Source organism: Oryx dammah, unplaced genomic scaffold, assembly GCF_014754425.2.
Source record: "Oryx dammah isolate SB20612 unplaced genomic scaffold, SCBI_Odam_1.1 HiC_scaffold_20, whole genome shotgun sequence".
Classification (NCBI taxonomy): domain Eukaryota; kingdom Metazoa; phylum Chordata; class Mammalia; order Artiodactyla; family Bovidae; genus Oryx; species Oryx dammah.
The window spans coordinates 8978530-9003924 of NW_024070204.1; the positions used below are offsets into that span (position 1 = coordinate 8978530).

At 40.0% G+C, this 25395-nt stretch overlaps 1 protein-coding gene across 1 annotated transcript in view; it reads left to right on the forward strand.

Annotated features, from left to right (window-relative positions):
• Nucleotides 1-25395, forward strand: part of MARCHF6 (membrane associated ring-CH-type finger 6) — a 73937-nt gene that overhangs the window by 38509 nt on the left and 10033 nt on the right. Inside the window, exons 10-22 of the mRNA XM_040262509.1 lie at nucleotides 2552-2603; nucleotides 4337-4395; nucleotides 5631-5711; nucleotides 6153-6221; nucleotides 6306-6380; nucleotides 7322-7456; nucleotides 9242-9361; nucleotides 10324-10424; nucleotides 12887-13024; nucleotides 14540-14744; nucleotides 16603-16672; nucleotides 19744-19925; nucleotides 21658-21792. Coding sequence (XP_040118443.1) covers nucleotides 2552-2603; nucleotides 4337-4395; nucleotides 5631-5711; nucleotides 6153-6221; nucleotides 6306-6380; nucleotides 7322-7456; nucleotides 9242-9361; nucleotides 10324-10424; nucleotides 12887-13024; nucleotides 14540-14744; nucleotides 16603-16672; nucleotides 19744-19925; nucleotides 21658-21792 — 1422 coding nt within the window. The remainder of the gene's footprint in view (nucleotides 1-2551; nucleotides 2604-4336; nucleotides 4396-5630; nucleotides 5712-6152; nucleotides 6222-6305; nucleotides 6381-7321; nucleotides 7457-9241; nucleotides 9362-10323; nucleotides 10425-12886; nucleotides 13025-14539; nucleotides 14745-16602; nucleotides 16673-19743; nucleotides 19926-21657; nucleotides 21793-25395) is intronic.

A 25395-nucleotide genomic window follows, 5' to 3' on the forward strand; every position in this document is an offset into this window, starting at 1 on the left:
CTTCGGCGTTCAGCTTTCTTTATAGTCCAACTCTCACGTCCATACGTGACTACTGGAAAAACCATAACCTTGACTAGACAGACCTTTGTTGGCAAAGTAATGTCTCTGCTTTTGAATATGCTGTCTAGGTTGACCATAACTTTCCTTCCAAGGAGTAAGCGTCCTTTAGTTTCACGGCTGCAGTCACCATCTGCAGTGATTTTGGAGCCCCCCCAAAATAAAGTCAGCCACTTTCCACTGTTTCCCCATCTATTTGCCATGAAGTGATGGGACTGGATGCCATGATCTTAGTTTTCTGAATGTTGAGTTTTAAACCAACTTTTTCACTCTCCTCCTTTACTTTCACCAAGAGGCTCTTTTAGTTCTTCTTCACTTTCTGCCATAAGGTTGGTGTCATCTGCATATATGAGGTTATTGATATTTCTCGCAGCAGTCTTAATTCCAGCTTACACTTCATCGAGCCCAGCGTTTCTCATGACATACTCTGCATATAAGTTAAATAAGTAGGGTGACAATACACAGCCTTGACATACTCCTTTTTCTTTTTGGAACCAGTCTGTTCCATGTCCAGTTCTAACTGTTGCTTCCTGACCTGTATACACGTTTCTCAAGAGGCAGGTCAGGTGGTCTGGTATTCCCATCTGTTTCAGAATTTTCCACAATTTATTGTGATCCACACAATCAAAGGTTTTGGCATAGTCCATAAAGCAGAAATAGATGTTTTTCTGGAACTCTCTTGCTTTTTCGATGATCCAGCGGATGTTGGCAATTTGATCTCTGGTTCCTCTGCCTTTTCTAAAACCAGCTTGAACATCTGGAAGTTCACGGTTCATGTATTGCTGAAGCCTGGCTTGGAGAATTTTGAGCATTTTATTAGCATGTGAGATGAGTGCAATTGTGCAGTAGTTTGAACATTCTTTGGCATTGCCTTTCTTTGGGATTGGAATGAAAACTGACCTTTTCCAGTCCTGTGGCCACTGCTGAGTTTTTCAAATTTGCTGACACATTGAGTGCAGCACTTTCACAGCATCGTCTTTTAGGATTTGAAATAGCTCAACTAGGATTCCACACCTCCACTAGCTTTGTTCATAGTGATACTTCCTAAAGCCCACTTGGCTTCACATTCCAGGATGTCTGGCTCTAGGTGAGTGATCACACCATCATGATTATCTTGGTTGTGAAGATCTTTTTTGTACAGTTCTTCTGTGTATTCTTGCCGCCTCTTCTTAATATGTGCTTCTGTCAGATCTGTACCACTTGTGTCCTTTATTGAGCCCATCTTTGCATGAAATGTTCCCTTGGTTTCTCTAATTTTCTTGAAGAGATCTCTAGTCTTTCCCATTGTATTGTTTTCCTCTGTTTCTTTGCATTGGTCACTGAGGAAGGCTTTTTTATCTCTCCTTGCTATTCTTTGGAACTCTGCATTCAGATGGGTATATCTTTGCTTTTCTCCTTTGCTTTTCGCTTCTCTTCTTTTCATAGCTATTTGTAAGGCCTCCTCAGACAGCCATTTTGCTTTTTTGCATTTCTTTTCCATGGGGATGGTCTTGATCCCTGTCTCCTGTACAGTGTCATGAACATCTGTCCATAGTTCACCAGGCACTCTGTCTATCAGATCTAGTCCCTTAAATCTCTCACTTCCAGTGTATAATCATAAGGGATTATGATTCTATACAGTCAGTATAGAAGGTTGCTATTGTTTAGTTGCTCAGTTGTGTTTGACTCTCTTATGACCCTACGTGCTGTAGCCCGCCAGGCTCCTCTGTCCATGCGATTTTCCAGGCAAGAATACTAGAGTGGGTTGCCATTTCGTTTTCCAGGGAATCTTCTAGACCCAGGAATTGAACCCATGTCTCCTGCATTGGCAGGTGGATTCTTTTTCACTGAGCCACCTTTTGTCCTTTATCACTTTCAGTTTCTCACAGAAGAGAGACCTTAAAGAGAGACACTGGACACTGAAAGAAGTGCTGTGCAGTTTACATTAATATGTTGTTCAGAAATAATGTGGTTTTCAAATTTTTCCTTATTTGGATATCTTAGTGTGATACAAGTGAAATCTGGTGTTTATGAGAATCTATACAGTTCATGGTATATTATTAATTTCTGAAGAGGAAGTGTTTTTGGATTAATTTGATTTTTTTAATATGTGACATTAGGAACTTCGAGTTCTTTAGGTTTAGTTTTAGGAGCTATCTGGGGATTTCCAGGTGGTGCTAGGGGTAAAGAACCCACCTGATAATCCATGATATGTAAGAGTTGCATGTTCGAACTCCAGGTCGGGAAGATCCCCTGGAGGAGGGCATGGCCAGTCACTCCAGTTTTCTTGCCTGGAAAATCCATGGACAGAGGAGCCTGGCAGGCTACAGTCCATAAGGTCGCAAAGAGTTGGGCAGAACTGAGCAACTTAGCACACACACATGAAAAATGAAAAGTTACATATAATTTCTGAATGAAATCTCAAGATTGTAGTAAAAATATCAATCTTCCTAAGTGAATTAAATGTAAATCCAATAGGGGATTAATATGTTTTATTAATCCTTTTTTTCTTTAGGAACATGTCTTTTGGGTGGTGTCTTTAAACACACTGTTCATTCTTGTTTTTGGTAAGTGGTGTTTTGCTTTTATTTATGGTATTATGATAGGAGTTTAGTTTTCTCGGACCTTGCTACAGGTTTTGTTTGGTTTTAACTGATATGAAATATAAGAATGGCATATATAAATGGAATTTATATGAAATATATGAAAGGAGTTTTAGACAGTCATCTGGCATAGGAAGGACCTAGGTATACAAATATTTTCTTTCCTAAGCAGCACTGACTGTTGTTACTGCCAGCTCTACTTCTGTTGGGCATTTCTGTCTCTTTTTGTAGCAGATGGTTTTAGACTGACTTGAGAATATACAGTGTCCCACTTTTGAAATTAATTTTGTGCTGATTATCTCTGTGTTCTTTCCTGTGGCAGAAGGTCTTGTTTTTAATCTGTTAAAGTCCTGACCAAGACCTTTCCAGAGACCTTGGCTTGGGAGCTGTCGCAGAGAGAGATACGGGTTTGAGGAAAGACAGTGAACTTAGCCCGAGTGGCACTCCCCTCAGAACCAGATTCCAGTAATGCCGTGACTTCCAAACACTTCACAGCTGTACCTGTGAGGTTTCTGTGACAGCACTGAGAGTCCCTCCAGTTGGGAGTCATGAGAGAAAGGAAGGCAGAATTGAGATGTAGCTCACAGGTTTTTCTCCTTTGGGGGAAGATAGGGAAACTGAGTCAAGTAACTAAGGTTCCTCCAGCAGTTCTTTAAGGTGGAGTCTGATAGACTTGGGTCATTGGTTAGACCGTGTTTCGGGTGTCCCAGAGAGACTGCAGGCTGCACACTGACCTTAGAGTCCTCTTAGTGCCTCACTGTCTGCCCCTTTCTAATTACTTCTTGATGCCATCTGCTACCTTGCTCCTTTGACTCTGTATTTCCTCTAAACTGAAAGTTAGATCTAAGACCCGATTTGATTCAGGGTCAGTACTTGTAGGACAAAACCTTCACTGGTCATGCATTGCCTGATAATACGACATATCAGGAGGTACCTGATGTCCGGTTCTCCACCTTTGTCTTTGGTTCAGGTCATGGTATCTTGAAGCCATTATTGTTAGGTTTCATGTTTCCCTTTAACCACCAGAAAGTAATCTGTGGGAGGTGGTATTTTATTATTCTGCAAATATCTAGTGTTCCATCAACTTTTTACCTAATAATTTTATTAGCCATTGATATTTGCCTGGATTAATTTATTTTTATTAGGCATTGCAAAATGGTAATTTTCAAATTCCGTCATTTTAAAACATTCATTGGCTGGTTTTTCTATGAAGAAAAGCTTGTTCTTATCAGTTGGAACCATTTAGTTAATCTGAAGCAGCAGGTCAGATGTGCACTTCTTTTCCTTTAATTATTAGCACAAACTGCTTTCCTTGCTGATAAAAGTGTTTTGTGTTATGTTGCTTTTTTTCCTCTTGTGGTTTTTGGCATTCCCTTTTTTGAAGATTATGAAGTCATGGGTTTGTATATATTCAGTGTTTTCTTTAGTTTTGGGGTTCTTTTTGACGCTCATAGCTTCTTCTCTTTGGCCTGTGAGACCCTTTCACAATGGTTCTTGTGTCCTTTCACTGTGAGCTTATTAGAGCTTGATAACTTTTTTGTTCTCTGGTTCTAGAGAATACCACAGGCAGTAGTACATTTTTGGTTCTGGGGTCTTTCATTTCTCTAAGAAGCCTTTGTTCCTTTTAGTGGGGTTGGTACTAGGAGTGTTCATTGTTTTGATTTTGAAGTTTTCATTGAGTTTTTCCCCCCTTTTAGCATTTTGCCCTTACCACATCGGTCACTTTTCTCTTGTTGGTTTGGGATTTGAAGAACACGTGAGTATGATACTTTCACAAACTTAATTTCAGTAATTAAACCCTAAATTTGATGTATGTTGAGTAAGTAATAATATTGTAAAGAGTTACTTCATTCCTCTGTCTGCCTTCCATGAAGGAGTAGTTTATCCAGCACCACCTTGTTCATGTCTTAAGCGAAAAGCAGCTTAAGACATAGAAATGTTGGGAGGTGTGGAAGGTGTTCTCTGAACCTCGTGAGGCACAGTCTTCCTCCCTATGGGGCAGGTGGGAGACATGCTGTGGGGAAGCTTTCTTACAGACTGACCTTTTCACCTGACCACTGGCTTGCGAGCTCCGTTCTCTCCCTTTTCCCTAGTTGCCCCATAGTGAATTTAGAAAGGTAACGAGATGTTAGTCAGTTTTTTTAATGTTGATCTGTGTCAGAATGACAAGCTGTGGTATCTTCTAAGTAGTTTGCTCTAATTTTGACATTTATGGTTATTTTTCAGAGGTAGATAAATATTGGGATGGACAACTACTATTTTTAGCGGGGGCGGGGGGGCGGGGTCCCCAGAAAGAGTTAGTCCTTTAAGGACAGTTGGAACATTCTGGTCCATTTGTGTGTGTGAATCCTGAGAAATCACGTTCTGAAGTTTCCGAAATGGCAAAGAGACATGTTCTGGTATTTAATGCACCTCTCCAGATTCTCACTAGATGAATGTGAGAACTTGAAAAGTCAGATAAATACTTTGATACATTTTAATAGCACTTGCTGTGTGAAATTCAGGAACCAAAAGGTGAGCAGTGTTTGTCACGATCCAAGCTCTTGCTCTTTGTAAGTTGAGAATGAAACAGATTTACAGAGCAAAGAAAACTGGAACCGTGGCAGTAGGAGAGAAAGTGGCTTGGTTGCACGTGGCCAGTGAATAGCCCAGGCCGTGTGCTGCTCCTTTAGCACTCACCCTTTAGCGGGTCCACTTCAGTGTGGACTAGAGTGCAGACTGTTACAGCTTCTTTCTTATTTTTGTAAAATTTAATTCACTGTACTCTGATTTTGTCTGCTTGAGCAAAGTGTTACTCTTTAATTTTTCCTCATCTTTTTGTAGTAAATTTCAGTCAGTGGGAGAATCTGGTTTGCAGAATTGTCATACAGAGGGGATTTTATGGACGGTTATAGACAGTTATATAGTCAACTTGGATTGTTTAATAAACATTGTTTAACGGGTATAGGCCATGTAGTAAAATTAATATTTTATTTATTTTCTTTTGTCTAGGTCCAAGCGTCTCATTTTGAAGGCCTAATCACAACCATAGTTGGGTATATACTTTTAGCAATAACATTGATAATTTGTCATGTATCCTTTAATGAACCAGGTTGGTGTTCAGTAATGTTATTAACCCCAAAGTTGTTCTTATTAATGAAAACTATTTTTCTCCACTAGTCCTTTTTAGTTGAAATTGTGGGTATTTGTAGTGAGGATGAGAGCAGAAAAAATTGAGACAAATTAATTCTGTCTGTCAGATAGTACTGAGTGTTGCCTAGTTACCTGTTTCATTGTATCTTTACTACTTTGAAATAAACAAGTTTTTTGTTTTTGTTGGAGTATAGTTGATTTAGATGTGTTATACAGCAAAGTGATTCAGTTATACATATATATGCATTATTTTTAAAAATAATTCTTTTCCATTATGGTTTATCATAGGATATTAAATGTTTCTTTGCTATACAGTAGGACCTTGCTGTTTATCTGTATCTTTTCTTAAATGTTCAGTTTTTCCTTGACGACATGCTGTAGGGGTTGGCAACTCTTGTTAAATTTCATAGGTCTCGTCGCTTGCTAGGAGTGTGCTATATTGTTGTTAAGGTAATTAATTCCTTTTAATAAATTAAGACTGGAAATGCTTTCTCCCCATTTAGGTGATATTGATGACCTTTATTTTTACTTAAGGTCTCTTTGTTAGTGGTGGTAGAAATTGGAGTTTTCCCTCTCATTTGTGGCTGGTGGCTGGATATCTGTTCCTTGGTGAGTTTATTTTTCATTATCTAATACAATCTAATAATTTAAAAGCTTTTTAAAAAGTCTTTAGAATGGGTTCCTTTTACTGGAAAGCCAATATTTGATGATAATTTTTTTTTTTTTTTGAGAATGTATCATCGTAGATTCTCAATGTTGTTAATTTTTCCTGAGTACCTGATTTTTGTGAGGTTTGTACATATATTTGATGTTAGACTGTTTTGACTGGAACTTTTCTAATAATTAGTGAAGAACTTTCTTACTTAACTCTTCTCACTTTCATAAAGATGCCAAGATGTTATAAACGTAAAAAGAGTAAATCAAAGGAGTTCCCTGGTGGTCTGCTGGTTAGGACTCAGCGCTTTTACTGCTGTGGCCCAGGTTCAGTCCCTGGTTGGGAAACTCCTCAGAGAAAAAAAAAGGAAAAAAAAAAAAGAAAGAAATCTTATAAGAAGACTACCTTTATAGTAATAAATTCAACCCTAACCATTTGTTTTAACTAAGATGCTCAGTCTTGATTAAAATCTTTAATGGCTGTCAGTGATAATCAGTTTCTTCTCAAAAAATAATTAAATATAGAAAAGCTGCCTTTTCTGAGGTAACATTTTCTCTCATAGTATTAAAACCCACCATTAATTTAGATCTGTAACCAAGAGAAGAAGGTATTATGGTAACATAAATGTTTCTTTCACAATAGCAACATTGGTAAAGTTCTTATTCACAAATTGATCTATCAGTATTGCCGCTTTTAAATTTTTCAAAATGTCATGTATGTCTTTGAAATAGCATTCAACCTTATATCTACTATGAAATGCCTTTAAGGGAACTGTAATCCTAGAAACATCAGAACTTTTATGTATGGTGATTGATTCCCTTCCTAGAATGTGAAGATGTTAATTCAGCAGAGGTGAGTGGTACAGATGTCTCTCACCTATTCTGTCTTGATTTAGGAAATGTTTGATGCTACTCTGAAAGATCGGGAGCTGAGCTTTCAGTCGGCCCCAGGCACTACCATGTTTCTGCACTGGCTGGTGGGAATGGTGTATGTGTTCTACTTTGCCTCCTTCATCCTGTTACTGAGAGAGGTAAGCTCCACGGGAAGTGCCAACATTGCACATTCATGGAAAGGACTTCTGCTTTAACCACATGGCATGCCTTAAGGCTATGATGATTTCCTAGCTCAGTCTTTTTCTCTTTATTCTAAGAGGGAATAGCTGTAGACTAGTTTGGCTCAGTTGCTTTAAACCATTTTTTAGTTATCGGTCTCAAAAACTGGCAAGTTTTATTATTTCGATCAGTTTGAAATATGAGTAGAGTGAGGGGAAAATTTAAATAAAAGCACATATTTTACTTGGTATGTATCTTAACCATCCTCAAATACGTGTTCTTGGACTTCTTTATGTGATGTGAGCCTGTTTTGGACTTCATTCAAGGACATGCTAGAAATTCCCAAAGGGTATGGTTTCACAGGATCAGATGTGTAAAATGGTCTTGAAGCCGTTTTATACTCCTTAAGTGTAGTATGATAGTGGGGCTTCTTTATGATTCTGGTTCAGTTGCCAGATGGGAACTTTTACCAATCCTGTTTTCAGAATACGGTCCTTACTGATATGAAGACAGTAAAACAGTGTGTGTGTTTGACTAGGATGCATCTCATGCTTAGTCACCTGGTGCAAAAGGAAGTGTGAGACTTGAGTAATTGTAATAAATGTACTTTCTGCTCTGAATTCTTTCCCCAAACAGTATTGTACGCTGACTCTGTGCCAGCCTTTGTGCTGTATGCTGGGGTAATCGGGCGAAACAAGGACAGAGTGCCTACTCAGTGTTACATTCTGGGAAGGAATACAGCCAGGGAGCAAGTCTGCTTACTCCACGAGAGCAGCGCTGGAGAAGCAGGGTGAAGGAGCAGGCTGACGACTAGTGCAGTGTGAATGGAACACTAACACACAAAGGCTTAAAGCTATTCATGGTTACTCCGCTCTTTTGAGAGATTTGAGGAGCTAGGGATGAGGTGGGGTCCAAAATATTCTCCTGAAACATAAGAGTATAAGTGCAGTAAATGCTGTTTGCAAATAAAGCCTTTATTCTTGTTTTGAAACTAGTGATTAAAACTAAGTGTATTTTTCAAATTGTAATTTTATGTGACCTCTAAATTACATTGTTCATTGATAAAATATTTTATACTGAATTTTTTCATTTTATCAATGTGGTAGTTTTTTGTTGATACAGAATCCTAGTATTTTGGAGTCTTAACTGTAATAACTGCTTTGTTTGAAAAATGGAAAAATAGAATTTGGGCAGATGAGAGACTTTACACAGGGTAGCTCAGTGAGTTTGGGCCACCCAGAACTAACCCTCAGGCTCATCCATTGTCCCATCACCCACAACCTCTAGAGTTGATGCTTTCTCCTGAGCCAGGAAAAAAGATGTAATAGGTAGTCACTTGAAGATACTGAGAAGCTGAAGGGTTTCTTAATTAAGGTAAGTCTTTTTGAAAAGTGTAAGACTGAAATCACATCTTTTGTTTAGGATAATTATAAATTATAACCCAGTTCTTCCCAGATTATACAATATAGTTATAATTTTTATAAAAATACGTACTGTTCATCTTGGAAGTCTAGATTTCTTGACAAATTATACTTAGTAAAATTTTTCCATTGAATGATTAAAAGCATCAGAGAACATTAGGCACAAGATAGTTTTAATTCTGATATAGGAACTTCTTTTCTAAGTAGAGTTACATGAATTTTCTAGGGACAATTTTTCAAGATGCCAAAATAATTTTAAAAGCTTCTCTGTTAATGTTTTAGCTCATATACAGAGGCAGAAGACATTGATAGATATTTATAGCATTTGAAATAAATTTTCAGGTACTTCGACCTGGTGTTTTATGGTTTCTAAGGAATTTGAATGATCCAGATTTTAATCCAGTACAAGAAATGATTCATTTGCCTATTTATAGGCATCTTCGAAGATTTATTTTGTCAGTGGTAAGTGTAATTTTTTTTAATGATTTTGAAGTAAAATGGGCTACCCTTGAGTTTTTTCGTTTTTTGGTCAGAAGGACTGGTAGAGTGGATTGAATAATTTAGGTTTATCTATGCCTGTGGAAGTTGGTTATCAAATAGTTATTTTGTTGGTTTCTTTGATAAAATGTTAGTAAACAAAAATGCCTTTTGGTTCTTTAGAAGTATAATTAATTGCCAAATTATGGGTTTCAGAATTATATTTAATTTGCGTTTAAGCAATAGAGACTTGTTAATAGCTTCCAAATTAAACTCTTGGGATTTCCCAAGTGGTGCTGTGGCAAAGTATCCACCTGCCGATGCAGGAGATGCAAGAAATGTGGGTTCAATCCCTGGGTCAGGAAGATCCCCTGGAGGAGGGCATGACAATTCACTCCAGTATTCTTGACTGGAAAATTCCATAGGCAGAGGAGCCTGGCTGGCTGTGTAGTCCATGGGGTTGCAGGGAGTCAGACACAGCTAGGTGACTGAGCACAGCACATTAAACTCTTAATAGAACCATCTCAAAATTTCTTCCCTGGGTGGAAAAAGAAATTGCCCAGTTAAATCTTAAGTTTTTCCAAGATAAAATTCTAAAAGCAATATTGTGAGCCCTTTGGAAACTTTTGTGCCATTAGTATGGGTTCTCTCCTGCTGTCACTGGTGGTTTATTATGCGGCAGACAGTTCTGATCCTTCATTGTGAGCTTCTAGCTCTCTTTTCGTATACCGTGCTGTGGTTATCCTTTGTGGCTCCTGTCTGAGCCCTTGTGTCCTAGAGAGAGAGGAGCAGCTGTCCTAGGAACGCGTCTTCACACAGAGTGACCCAGGTGTAGTGTGTAGAGTAAGAACACTCAGTGCCCTGGGCATACATCGACCTGAACTGGAATCTGCCGTCTCTCACGGATGGTGACAGTGGTGCCTGGCCTGCCCTTTCTCTTGCTGCAGATTGTCTTCGGCTCCATCGTCCTCCTGATGCTGTGGCTGCCTATACGGATAATCAAGAGTCTGCTGCCTCATTTTCTCCCATACAACGTCATGCTCTATAGGTAAGTTTTTGATATTTGGAAGCTTTACTAATTAAAAGTCTGTTAGAGATTTGATTCTCAGAGTACATACATTTAATAAAACATTTCATTTCTCACAGATACTAGCAGTCATCTGATAACTAAAATTTTCCATATGAACATTAGCAGTTATATTTTCCAAAGAAAGACTTGTTTTTCTGCATATGCAGTGTGCCTTTGTTTAGCATTGAAATGTTAACATTCCTAATGAGAGGTACCTAGTAGTGATCTTTATATGAAAAGCATTACATCGTAGGTAAGGTAGCCATAGTTAAACATGTAATTACAGATGAAGATAGGATCTAGGGCTTATAAATGGAAAAATATTATTTTGATTTAAAGACTAAAGTAACCTCGAAACCTAGTCTCCTACATTCCCTTCTTCAGTGATTAGTATCTTCTCTTCAGTCATCTAAATATGCCAGGCAAATTAAATTTCTTCCTCAGATTTACTTGTAATTGTCTCTAAATCTTGTCAGTTCTAATTCTTTATGATCTCTTATATAAATCAGTGATATACCACTTAATATTTTAGGCCTTTTTCTTTTTCTCTGTTTATAATCCATCTGTAACAAATCTCTCCCTCTCTCTATAATATGCATAGTAATATCTGGGTAGTTTAGAATGACATACAAGGCTTGGCATAATCTCACACTGCCTTTTGAGCATCTTGTCCAGCCTCGTCTGACTGGAATTCTACTCCACAGCCCCACGCAGCCTCCATTGAGTCTCCCCATAAAGGCCTAGCTGTTCCTGGTCTTACCCTCTCTGTTTGTAGTGACCTTCTGCAAGCTTTTGCTGTCTCTCCTCAGAATCCAAACTGAGGTTTTATTCTTTTGAGTTTTTTGCTATCTAGAGTAAGTCACCTCCCTGTCCTTGTATGTTCCAGTTGTGGTAGCGAGGACAGGAAGCACAGTTGGTCCTATGTGTTGCTGAAATAGTCCCATCTTGGCGGTCGGTTATACCTAGAAGTTCAGTGGAGCAGTTGTAGCAGTATGTAGTGCGTTCTTCCATTCAGCAAGACTGAAGGCCCGCCATATACTAGGTGCTTCTCTGTGTGCAAGGGATGTAACAGTGAACAAATCAGAATCAGGAACAATTTGTGTCCTTCTGGACTTGTCTTTCAGTGGGGGAGACAGCCAATAAAATAGGTAAAATATGTAATGTGCCAGAGAGTCATAAGTGCTGTGGGAAACAATGAACAAAGAAGTGACTGGTGAGGCCCTGAAGTGACAGTTGAGGAGGCCCTGAGGAGGTGATGAGGGAGTGAGCCGCTTCAATCTCTGAAGGCAAAGGGCCCTTTGCAGCTGGGCAGGCATGTGCAGCGGAATTGGTTGAGGAACAGCTGGAGGCCAGTTTGGCTGCAGTGAAAGAAGGAGAAAAGTAGTTGGCTGTGAGTTGTAGAGGTCGTGGGAAGCTGGGTCCTACAGAGCCTTGTAAGCCATGGTAAGCACTTTGGCTTTGAGTGGTTTGAGGGGTGGGGGTTTTGGGGAGGTTGAGCAGAGAGAGCAGTGATCTGACGTAGGTTTCGCAGGGTTCAGTCTGGGTACTGTGACTAGACGAGCCAGGGTTGGGATGGCCAGGGCAAAAGCAGGAAGCCAGCCAGGAGGGTAGTGCCACATCCTGGTGAGAGGCGAGGGTAGCTGAGATGGAGGAAGTGGCCGTGGAGTCAGGAGAGGTGGTTTGATTTAGGGTACAATTAGGGTACAGTCCATAGGATTCTCTGTATGTTTGAATGAAGGGTGAAGAAAGGCAGCGAAGGATCTAAGTTTCTGTCCTGAGCACGTGAAGGATGGAGTTGGCATTTACTAAGAAGAGGGAGATTGTGGAAGAGCAGGGTTTAAGGAAGAGTGGGAATTTGATACTGAACACGATCAATTTAAGATGTCGTGGGTGTTCTGTGAAACATTGGGTTGGCTCTTTGGGTATGTAAGTTAAGGATTAGGGCAGATGTCTGATAGTACATAGAAGTTTACAGAAAGTTGCTATCTTAAGCCACAGGAGGTTGCATGCATCCAGAGAGCACATGCAGATCAGAATAGAGAGAGCAGGGGCCTTTCATTGTGTCCAAGTCAGGGAGATGAGGAGGAACCAACACGCCTTGGAGAGGTGTCCATGGAGAAAACGTTCTGAGGAGTGCAGAGTGGCTGGTGTTGTACTACAGTACTAATATAGCCAGTGAGTTGAGGACCAGGACCCGCCTGCCACTCTAACAACACGACGGTCATGGCAGTCCTTATCAGGAACGGTTTTGGTGATGTTTGAGGGAGATGCCTTGTTGTCTTCAACTGAGAGTTGATGTGAAGTGATAAAGGCAGTAAGTTCATGTGACTCTTCAAGGAGTTTCACCATCATTCCCTTAAATGTTTAATATGGTACAGGGTGGGGGTGACAATGGAAATTGAATCCACATTGTGAGTTATGGCTTTTTGTAATTATCTTAGTGACGCTCCAGTGAGTGAACTGTCCCTTGAGCTGCTTCTGCTTCAGGTTGTCTTACCAGCGTTACTCGAACAGGGACACACGCGGCAGTGGCTGAAGGGACTGGTGCGAGCCTGGACTGTCACTGCTGGATACTTGCTGTAAGTACGGCAGGTGCCTCGTAGGCGTGTCATTTGTGATCGTTTAGTAACCTTTCTGAAAAAGCATGCCCCACTCAGGAAGAGTTAGTTTTAATAAGAGACATTTTGATGATATCTGCAAGTGTATATAATACTTATTAAAGCTTTTCTAATCATTGCTATCCTTTTATGGAGAATGTATACATGTTTTGGGAGGCTTCCCAGGGGGGTCAGTGTTAAAAATCACCTGCCAGTAGCAGAGACATGGGTTCGATCCCTGGATCAGGAAGATCCTTTGGAGAAGGAGATGGCAACCTACTGCTGTATTCCTGCCTGGAGAATCGTATGGACAGAGGAGCCTGGCGGGCTACAGTCCATGGGGTTGCAAAGAATCTGACATGACTTAGCACGCATACATGCATGTTTTTACCCTGTTATAGAGGGGTTGCGGCCCAGGTTCTTTCATTACACTGGGTAAAAGTAAAATGCTTTTTAGTGCATTAAAAACAAACCAAGTTACCATTTTTTTAGAAGTCCTAACCTGATAAATTAGGACTGGAAAGGGTCAGTTTTTATTCCAATCCCAAAGAAAGGCAGTGCCAAAGAATGTTCAAACTACTGTACAATTGCACTCATCTCACACGCTAGCAAAGTAATGTTAAAAATTCTCCAAGCGAGGCTTCAACAGTATATGAACTGAGATACCTTAATGTGAAGTATGGGCATAATTTGGTTTTTTGTGCTTTACACTTAGAGTATTATTTTTTATAAATTGAAGGTTTGTCAGATGATGGTTAACATTCTTTAGCAGTAAAGTAGTTTTAAATTAAGGCAGGTACCTTGTTTTTTAAAGACAGTGCTGCTGCACACTTACTGGATTATAGTCAAGTGTAAGCATAAGTTTTATATACACTCAGAAACCACAAGTCTTGAGCCCTTTACTGCAATGTTGGCTTTCTTGTGGTGTCCCAGGCTAGACCCACAGTGCCTCCAGGGGATGCCCGTGTGCATTGGGTTCTGCTTGAACATGTATCCTTCTCTAACGGCTCAGTGCCCTGCCCTGCCTCCTCCCTCCCCATCTCATTTGTGCTGTAACTCATTTGTGGTTTGGAGGTTTTAGTTGAGCTGCATGTCATAGCAGACATGGTAGTCATCTATAGTGAAAAGAGAAATTGATACTTTTTTCCCTAAAATTCTTCACATAGAGTATCTTGTATGTTGTACACTTTTTTTTTCCAGTTACTGATTTTTCTCAGATGTTGGCTGAAGAAAACATAAAATAGATCGAATTTATGGGGTATTCTGTATGTTAATTAACTTTACATTTGGAAGGGTTTCATTTAAAGCAGGCAGCAACATCTAGAGCAGATTAAGGTAATGGTGGTGCTCTGCATAGGTTCTACTTATACCTTTTTTTCTGTAAGTAATAATTATTAAGGATCACCAGTAATTATAATAATAATTGCTATTACAGACAGTGTCATGTCTGCTGTTTTACTCTGAGTGAGAATTTTCACTGATGCAATTTTTACACAGGGATCTTCATTCCTACTTGTTGGGAGACCAGGAAGAAAATGAGAACAGTGCAAACCAACAGGTTAACAATAACCAGCATGCCCGAAATAACAACGCTATTCCCGTGGTGGGGGAAGGCCTGCATGCAGCCCACCAAGCCATACTCCAGCAGGGCGGGCCTGTCGGCTTTCAGCCTTACCGCCGGCCTTTAAATTTTCCACTCAGGGTAGGTACTGTACAGACTTAACAGAAGATCTTTCAGATTTCTGTTGAGAACTTTTGCTGCTGTTATTGGTGCTGTTAGTATAGAGTCCTTGGTATAAACACATCTTACAGTCTTCTGAGGAGAACCTACCTTTCACTCTCATTCTACAACACGTTATGTATGTAAATGTCAGGTAAGTTTATCAAATTTTAGACATGAGCCATGGAGTTGGGCTTCCATGTGCCATTGGCCCCTGCCATTTGTAAGGAACAAGAAGACCCTAGATCAAATAAGAAATCAACATTCTTGATTCATTTCCTATGTCAGAAACTGGAATCCGCATTTTAGAGTTTTTCTCTCTTTAATCCTTGCAGTATTAATCCCAGTGCTCCAAGGAATGAGTAGTAATCTTTTGTTTATATCTGATAAAACTGAAGACCAGATTGGTTAAGGAAGTGCCTGTCAAGGTCACCAAGACCTTCCTCCAGATGCTACCGAAACTGATCCTTCAGGGGTCTCCAGGGACCTTCAGGGTGTTAGATTCCATGGTCAGGTCTTGGTCCTCACCTTACTTGCTGTGTTAGTAGCACGTTACATGATTGCCCACTTCTTGTTCCACAAAACACTTTTTTGGAAGTTGTTCAAGAAGCTTCATGGAGGAGTTGATACTTGTAAATCTTTAAAGTTAGGAGATCAAGCAGATTAAAAAAAGCAGGTGGGAAAAGGTGTTCCAGGCCTGTTGTCAGGGCAAGAGGCACGTTAAGGTGTATGGACCTGCAGGGAAGCGAATGGATGGAGTTGAGGCACGAGGTGTAGGCGAACTGCCAGAGATGGAGGAGCTGTGAGAGACGAGGCTCTTCAGTTGACAAAAGATCCTTTCCTAACCAGAAGGTACTGTGTGGTTCAGATTAAGAGAGAGGACCACCACAGGGTCTGTCAGGCAGGGAGTGGAAGCTGACCGAATCTCCATGCCCGGTCGTGTGGTGTTACCGCTGGTGCTTGCCGTCTCCCTGCCGGAGCCTGGGGCCTGGTTGGGTCCAGGCAGGCAGCACTCTTTATCTCTCTGTCCAGGATGGCCACTTCCCTCTTACCTCAGGGTGTTTCCTTTCTATCTACACTTTTCCATATAGGAGCCACCAGCTATAGCTATGATGATTCTTTACTTTTAAACTAAATTAAAAATAAATACCACTTGTAGACATGTGGTAAATTATCTTGAGTGGTGGATATTCCTTTGCAGCATATATGTATATCAGACCACACTGAACACTTTATTATTAATATAGTTTAATTTGTCATTTATATCAATTAAGCTGAAAAAATAAAAAATACAATTCTCGTAGACATACTCTGAGTACCTAGAATTTTAAATTCCAGCATTCATTTACACCGACCCCTGTGAAGTGCTTGGTGGCCTCATGTACCCATAGCTCCCGTGTTCAGCAGTGCAGGTGTAGACATCTCCATCATCAGAGTGTTCTGATTGGATGGCACTGTTATAGAGTAAGCTTTCTTTTCATGAAAAGTTGTTTTTGAGAATTTGGTAAAAATAAGTGACTATTTTTAGTTTTAATTAACAGGGAAAATGTAAGTTGATCATGTTTTATCTTTGTGCTCTCTGATTTAAAATATATTTGCTTGTTATTTGCTGATGTATCTGATTATATGAAAGTGGAAGCAGTTTCCTTTTAGCCAGAGTTATAGTTAATATTATGTAAATGAAAATTTCCTTTTTATGTAAAATGGAATGAGTCTTGGAAATGCCAGTATAGATGGTTTGTTTTTACTGAGAGAATTGTGTTGATTCTTTGAGTGATGTCCTAAAATACATTGAGCACATGTGACGACTGTTTATGCACTGCTGTGTTTTGCCTTGCAGATATTTTTGTTGATTGTCTTCATGTGTATAACCTTACTGATTGCCAGCCTCATCTGCCTTACTCTACCAGGTATGAGCTTATCCTAGCTCTCTGCTAATGACATCATGAAAAGATGCTACATTTTAACGGTATATTTTGCTGAGATGTAATCTTTTCATCAAATATAAACTTGAAGCAGTTTTCCCTTCATTTTTATTGAATGTAGGGCACATGGGAACAGAGTTCAAAGTCAGTTACAAAGTATCAGAAGCAGCTCACTGCCCCCCAGCCTCCTTGTTAGTGCTTCGTAGCAGCCAGAAAATCCGAATCATACTGATGTGTTAGCCACTTAAATCATAACTAAGTGGAAGATACTTTTCAGGTTTTATCAAGCATGCAAATGTATAGTGAGCTAGTGTCTTGATTATAGCACTCAGTATAACTTTATAAATCAGATTTACCTTAAATACTTGAATTTTTTCCCATGTGGGCTAAGGCTGAGGAGGAGCAACTAGTTAATTTCAAGTGAGGTTTCTTAAAAAAGTTATTTTCTGATTTGTGTAAGAGTTGTGATTTACCTTAAACTGGTAAAAATAAAGTTTTTTTTAAATTTTGTTTTAACTGTTTCTTCACTGATTTTTGACTGTTAAAACTTTGCTCCTGAGTTCACTACTCATATCTCAACTGTTAAAATGACAAAGCCTGGTTAACCATTGCTAAGTCACTTGAGTTGTGTCTGATTCTTTGCAACCCTATGAACTGTAACCTGCCAGGCTCCTCTGTCCATGGGATTTTTCCAGGCAAGAATACTGGAGTGGGTTGCCATGCCCTCCTCCAGGGGATCTTCCTGACCCAGGGAGCAAACCCACGTCTGTTATGTCTTCTAGGTTTGCAGGTGGGTTCTTTACCACTAGTGCCACCTGGGAAGGTGCAGTGAAATAAACATATTTTTGAGAAAACTTAAGTTTTTGAACTTTGGACAGCTTTGTGGTTTTTAAGTTCCGTTTTCATTTTTATCAGAAATACTAAAAAGGTAACAAAGGAAAGAAACCCAGTTTTATTACTTGAATTTGGCAATACAAGTACTTTAATCTCATTAAATATTGTTAAGTAAATACTTCCCTGTTAATCCAGTCCCAGCATCTGAGGGAAGGAATGCAGCTGTGTTTAATTACAGGAATACTTGTCATAGTACACATTTAAGGTGGTGAGGATGCTGTTTTCCCACAGGTTACTTTCCTGTAGCTACATTTTAACTAACGTTAAGTTACTATAAACTAGAAACTAATCTAATCTCTCAAAAACACTTTAGAAGTATGTGAAGTACAGAATCAAAAGAGGGCTTTAAATTTTTTAAAACCAGCCAACCAAAACAGAACAAAAACTTTGGAATAAAAATCAGTTCAGTTCAGTCACTCAGTCATGTCCAGCTGTTTGCAACCCCATCAACTGCAGCACACCAGGCTTCTAGTCCATCACCAACTCCCAGAACTTGCTCAAACTCATGTCCACTGAGTCGGTGATGCCATCCAACCATCTCGTCCTCTGTCTTCCCCTGCTCCTGCCTTCAATCTTTCCCAGCATCAGTGTCTTTTCCAATGAGTCAGTTTTTCACAAGTGAAAGTGAAGTCACTCAGTCCTGTCCGACTCTTTGCGACCCGTGGACTGTAGCCCACCAAGCTCCTCCTCCATCCATGGGATTCTCCAGGCGAGAATACTGGAGTGGGTTGCCATTTCCTTCTCCAGGGGATCTTCCCGACCCAGGGATCAAACCCAGGTCTCCCACATTGCAGGCAGACGCTTTAACCTCTGCACCACCAGGGAAGCCCCGGGTAGTCAAAAGTATTGGCGCTTCAGCATCAGTTCTTCCAGTGAATATTCAGGACTGATTTCCTCTAGGATTGGCTGGTTTAATCTCCTTGCTGGAGTAGAAATACATATACATATAGAATGCTTGACATTTTTACAGAATTATCAGTGATACTTTTAAATCTTTAACAAGCATATGTGTTTATTTCATGTGACATTTGCATGTGTTTGTCTTTAAAAATTACTTATCTTTATACCCAAGCTGTTTTGTGATATTGCAAAGAAGTCTGTAATATTATTAGCATTATGGCCTATAAACTTGACTGTTGAGGTGATTTGATTGGGATTGGAGACAGTGTGGGTCAGTGATCCAGAGCATGATCTTGGTCATGTAAATGGGAGTTCCCCTTCAGCCGCCACCCTCGTGTGCCCTCGGTAGGGGCCTCAGTTTCTCAGTTTTCAGAATGGAGGGTCGTTACTGCTTGCAGGGTTGTTGGCAAGTTTAATGAGAAAATGTATGGAAAATGTTTAACCCAGCCACTTGTTCCTTTTAGACATTCAAAAATAACAGATAAGTTTAAAACAAAACAAAACAGATAACTACTGTGTCAAGGAGAAAGAGACAGGTCTTGGTCTTCTTTCCAGCCTTATTAGGGAGTAATGTGAAGAAATTATATAAATGATCTTGCCTGATAGATTTTTGTGGGTACATTGTGGAATTTATTTCTAATAACTCTTTGAGGCCATCGCTTAGACAACTTTCACATATTTCCTAAGTTTCATTTTATTTTTTTCATGAGAAAATTAGTGTGAAATTCTTTTTTTATTGTGCCCACTTCTTATTAAAATAAGCTTAGTTTTCTATCTTAATGAATGAGCTAAATGAAAGAAAGTTACTCTAAATTCTTTGTAACGTTGCTAAATATTAAAAATATTGACAACACAAATAATAGAAAGTATATTCTCCATTTGTGTCCTGTTACGTGCACAATCATTTCATTTGATGATCCAGACAGCAAGAACACCCTGCTCCTCAAGTCATTTCGGTCCCCAGAGAATAAGCAGTTGGCCTCGCAGGTCGCCATCCAGGTCACAGGCGAGCTTGTACCCAGTGACTTGCTGTGGTTTGGTTGTATCTTAAGTTATGACTTTATCTTTAGAGTTTGGGGGATTTTGTTTTTATTTTGTTTGCTCTTAATGAAGACACTGATAACATCAAAACGTGCTGTCTTTTTAATAATCAGTTACAATGATTGAAAGAATTGAAAATACTGGTAGTACAACATTGACATCAAGATTAGAGTTGTTTTTGCACAGTAGCATGTCTCATTGATCAGCCTTTGTATTTTCAGTATTTGCTGGCCGTTGGTTAATGTCATTTTGGACCGGGACTGCCAAAATCCATGAGCTCTACACAGCTGCCTGTGGTCTCTATGTTTGCTGGCTCACTATCCGGGCAGTGACGGTACTTGTGGCGTGGATGCCACAGGGACGCAGAGTGATATTCCAGAAGGTCAAGGAGTGGTCCCTCATGGTAGGCCTTTCTAGTCAAGACTGGTCCTGTCTGACAACAGTGGTGAATGTTTTTCCAGTGGTTTCTTTAAATCTTTTTACTTTGTTTCACTGTGTTGATTGTGTTAAGAAAGTTGATTTTTTGAATTAAAAGGAGTATTCCTTTAAGGCAGTAGTTTTCTGGTTTTACTTTGAAAAATACAGTCCAGACATATCTGAGGGTTAGAAGAAAGTCATGCTATTAAATGATCCAGTAATGCCCTTGAGACGTAAGATAGTCTGTAGAATTTAAAATCAGTTAAAGTAGAAATTTCCTTGAAAGTTATTTTTTCTAAAATTTTATTAAGTTCTTTTAATATATAAAAACTTGACTTCAGGTTTCAGTCAGTGTTTTCTATATAAATGAGATTCTTTTAATTATAGTCTGTTGTTATTCAAGAATGTCCTGGCTAGTGTGAAAGTATAGTAGGTAATGGGAATTATTACTCTCAGTAAAGAACTTAGTTGTCATAGGAGTAGGGGAAAATGTCATTGTAAGATGATTGTCTAAGGGTGGCAACTTATTAATTGATCATAATGTTGATTATGACTGATAAATATGTTTAGGTCACTGCTTTATGCTTTTTCATTTGTATAATCAACTCTAGTTTTGTATCTGAATTTTTATTTTGATTTTACTAGGAGTTTAATATCTATTTAGTATTCATGTTTAAAGAAAACCACAAGAGATTCATTGTATATTAAGAACAGAGGGATTTGATTGCTGTGTCATCTGTAGATAATGAGACGCTTAACTATATTTAAATAGAGAAACTAGCCAGTACCAGTTTTCATTTGATATTCTTCCACATCATATTGCTATGTAAAGAAATAATTACTGTGTCTTAATGCACACCGTTTTATTAGTCTCTTGCTGTTGAAACAACTGTCCTTACTGAGACTCCCTTAAGAAAAAGGGACATCAAGGCCACTTTAAAACTGATTTCTTTGTCAGGATTTCATAGGGGCTCTTACATGTTACCTCTTCCTTCTTTTTGTGCCAATTTCTATTTTGCCACTTTGTCCAAATTCTATAGCTGTGCTAATAGAGTAGCCATGTGACTAACGGCTACCATCTTACACAACACAGATACAGGTCGTTTCTGTCATCTCAGTAAGTTCTGTGGGAACTGAACTTCCCACAGAAGTAAGGACTTCCCACAGTCCTCAGTTCCCTGAGAAGTACTGCTCTAATTTGATCAGCTAATTTGATCAGCTTGGTTAATTACCTTAACTAGGGTTATGCAGAATGCTTTAACTATATCAGTCTATCTCAGAGGTCACAGGTCAGCCTGTGGGTGGGCCACCATTGGCTCAGGGGCGTGGAACAACCAGGGAGATGATAAACACTGGCAGTAACTCTCCAAGATGGAGAGTGGAGACTTGGTCAGCTTCTTGGACAAACAGAAGCCTATTCTGAGACTTAGATTGAGAAAAGTAACACAGCCACTTGGTTAATATATGTAATAAGATAATTTTGTAGCAACATAGTAATATGTTCAGTAGTAATTTCATGCTTTTGCTAAGTAATTTGAGTTTTTGTAGTCATACATTCAGATTTCATTTAAACATGTAACATAAAAAGTGAGTTGTATAAGGTATGTATTTGTTCTGTTAGGCGTCAGGTCAAAGAAGAATAAACTTCACGTGAGATAAAGTGTTCGGCTAGAAGTCAGGGCGACTGTCTAACTCAGTGGCCTTTCATCTCCCACTAGATAATGAAGACTGTGATTGTGGCAGTGCTGCTAGCTGGGGTGGTCCCACTTCTTCTGGGGCTTCTGTTTGAGCTGGTTATTGTTGCTCCCCTGAGGGTTCCTTTGGATCAGACTCCTCTTTTTTACCCGTGGCAGGTAAGTGCATGTCTTTTGCTCATATTTTCTTTTGTATTTGGAATCAGAAAAATTCTCAGGTGTTTAAAGTGATTTTAAGCAGCTTGTTTAGAAAGACTCCTTAATTTTTTCTATTGTAGGAGCTCTTGTAAAATTGATCAGATAATGAATTTTACCTTTTGAAATATGCAGGTCATGTATAAAGTAAGTAAGTAAAGTAAGTAATACCTTACTTTATCAGTTAAAATGTCACTATAGGCTTCACTAATATTTACAAATGCAAGCTAATGTGTTGGTCTTTTCACTTTTAGTTAGGTTGATGCCTTGCTCCGTTTAGTTTTGAGCCTTGAAGCGATAACCTACATTTTTGAATAATTACACATTTTCCCATACAAGAGTCACAGGCTTATTAAAAAGAACATTCTGAGGTTAACTGCAGGTCATAGCAAAGGCCTTAAAATACACGTGGAAAAAGAGATTTAACTTTTCTGTCATACTTAGAGCCTGAAGTTAACATCACAGACCTCAAATTTTTGAGAGATTAGGGAAAGGGTGGATATTGACTTCAGTCATTCAAAGCCTTTTCAGCTTTGTTTTAAAAATAAACTTTTCAGAGATGAAAATTTTGTCTACCTTCCTGATGAAGAACCTCCGTAAACTTCATTTAGCAGCAGATACATTCGAGTGCTTTAATGTGTGCCCAGCCCCTGTGCGGTGTAACTCAGATGAGAGTGAGGCTAACGCGAGGACTTCTGGGAACCTTGCAGGCTGGTGGGAAAGACCGGTAGACAGTGCTGTGGTGGGGCATGCGTGAGGAGCAAAGCATTAGGGGGCGAAGTACTTACCCAGCTGGGGGGTTCACATACGGTTTTCTGGAGAGACGACGTCCAGGACCACATAGTAGAGTGCAGAGGAGTGGGCGAGAAAAGAAGTGTATTCCAGGGAGGAACGAGGGGGCAGGCCCTGACATGAGACAGCACACACAGGTGACACGGCTCGTAGGTTAGAACCCGAGTGAAAGTGAGCAAAAAAGGGAAATTGCTAGGTGTATGTGATGCCTTCCTGTAGAGGCTGAATTGCAGTGTAGTGTAATAGCATCAGGGACTGAAGGAAAGCTGTTTTTCACAGAATAATAGCATCTATGAAAAATAGGAATTAAGGGAATTAATTAGGAAAATCATTATTTTGCAATAATTAAAATAATTGATTCCTGGGATTGTCAGTGAATACTAAACCCATCAGGTGAAAGTTGATGGGTTGATCTTTGGTTACTGTGCTGCAGTAACAAGTTACCTGACGGCCCTGGCTTACTGGCTTAAAACAATCATTTATTTTGTCCATAGAGTCTGTGGGTCAGAAGTTAAGCCAGGGCGTAATCTGCTATCTGATTCACGTTCTCTGGGGTCTCATGTAGGAGACTCAGTGGCTGAGTGTGATTTGACAGCTTTAGCTGACATCATTTGGAGATGTCATCACTCATGTGAGGGCTGGCACTGGTCGTTGCCCCTCATTTGGGCTCTTGGCTGAAGCCCCTGGACGTATTTGAGCTTTTTTATAGCTTGGAGGCTCAAGGTACTTGGGCTTCTTCCAATGCACTTCAGGGAAATCAGTGTCCCAACCAACAAGGCAGAGGCTACATCAGCTTTCATGGCCTCCTCTCACAAGTCCTGCACATTGCTTTTCACTGCCTCCTTCTGGGTACGAGCAAGTCACAGGTTGGCGTAGATCTATAGGAAGTGGCCATAGCCCCCTACCACTCCATGGGAGAAGAATTTGTGGTCATGTTTTAAGGCCACTACAGTGCAGAGGTGGTGGTTTGCATGGTGACAAAGTGTCACCTTTCAGATTACTTGATACCCGAAAGGGAAACAGCTTCGTAGAGGAGGGGTCAGCAGACACTGCCTTGACCCATGTGATGATTGCAGATGTGGCCAGCAGATGCTCTGTGCCTCCTGCGGTCGTGTGGCGCACTGCACTAAGAACATCAGAACAGCCCGAGTCCAGGAGCTGTGCCTCCTGTTGAATATGAACATTTGACAGAACATCAGCATTATACTGCCACTCTGTGACCGTGAGGGATCACAACAAAATTAAGGCCCCTCCATAATCATGTCTGAATGCAGGCAAAGCATGAACATTGTCCAGACCACACAAATGACTAAACGTGCTCATTCCTGGCTGCTCCTTCGTTTCCAGCTGCAGTTTTATTAGCCTCAGTCTGTCCTGTCTTCTGGATAAGATTGATTAAAATATCAAATTATAGATTACCAGGACTTTTATAATGGGCTTCCCTGGTGGCTCAGACAGTAAATCATCTGTCTGCAGTGCAGGAGATCTGGGTTTGATCCCTGGGTTGGGAAGATCCCCTGGAGGAGGGCACAGCAACGCACTCCAGTATTCTTGCTTGTAGAACCCCATGGACAGAGGAGCCTGGTGGGCTACTTTTCTAAATAGCATCTGGAATAGAGCAAAGCCCTGCTTCCTTAAATTCTCCTCAGAGCACTTCACACAGGCCAGAGAACTAGAATTTAAGCCTTTGCTAACACTCGTACTAAGGGCTCTGAGTCCTCCCCACTGTCTGTTCTGCCTTACCGCATTGAGTAGTGATGCAGCTTGTTCGCCTGTACATGTGTTCTTGGTGGTCTTGACAGTGTCTGACATCCTGACCTTGGTGGAGTAGTTGAAATTACTGTTTCAAGAATGCTTATATGTTGTGACCCATCAGTTTCACTTTTCAGAAATCCTGCAAAGAAATATTTACACATGTGCAGGAGACATGAACAGGGTTGTTCTGCTATCCTGTGGTTTTTATGATGTCAGAAAACTTAGAAGCAAGCCAGATGTCCATCAGTAGAAAATAACTAAATAAAATCTGATATATCTTTCCTTTTGAATTCAATGCAGCAGTTAAAAAGAAGTCAAGTTGTGTGTTTCATTTTTTGGTTTTGTTTTGCTGTATGTTTTAATACAGCTTGCTCTCAGATACATTTTTGAGTATAGGATAGATAAAAGTTGCCAACAGCATGATATCCTTAATATGCTGGATAAAATACAAAGTTTGAAGGAACAACTTGTGTTTTGTTCATCCCTGACTCTAAGCTGTTCTGTGGGAGGTTGGGCTCTTCTGGAATTCTAGCAGAGGAGCTAGTGTGGTAAAGAACTGCAAAGCAGAGGATTTGAAAGAGCTGGAACCTCAGTGTTCTGTGTTTCTCCCCATGTGAACATTAACTTCACTTGGGTGCCTTCTAGACTCCCAAAGGCCACAAGAGAGCTGAGCTGGTGGGTTAAAGCTTCTCTGCCTGGAGCATGGAAGGATAGAGAAAAAGCAGAGAGGCTTTCTCCATGTTCTCATTGACAGGCTGTTTGCTTGCTACCCTAGAGGTCTAATGAGCTAAAAGATCCTTTTGCAGCCCTGTAGGCTATTCTCAGTCTGAGCCTCTGAGCCACATTGAGCCTGTAGAGAAAAGTAATAACTGTTGTATGTAAGGAGGGGCCCAGCAGCCACAGAAAGAAAAGGCCCAGTGACGGGGAACTGCTTGCAGAGCTGTGAGCATCCAAATAGAAGATAAAAACAGGCTATTAGGATATGTGTGAATGCACACACAGCAGCACCCATAAAACACA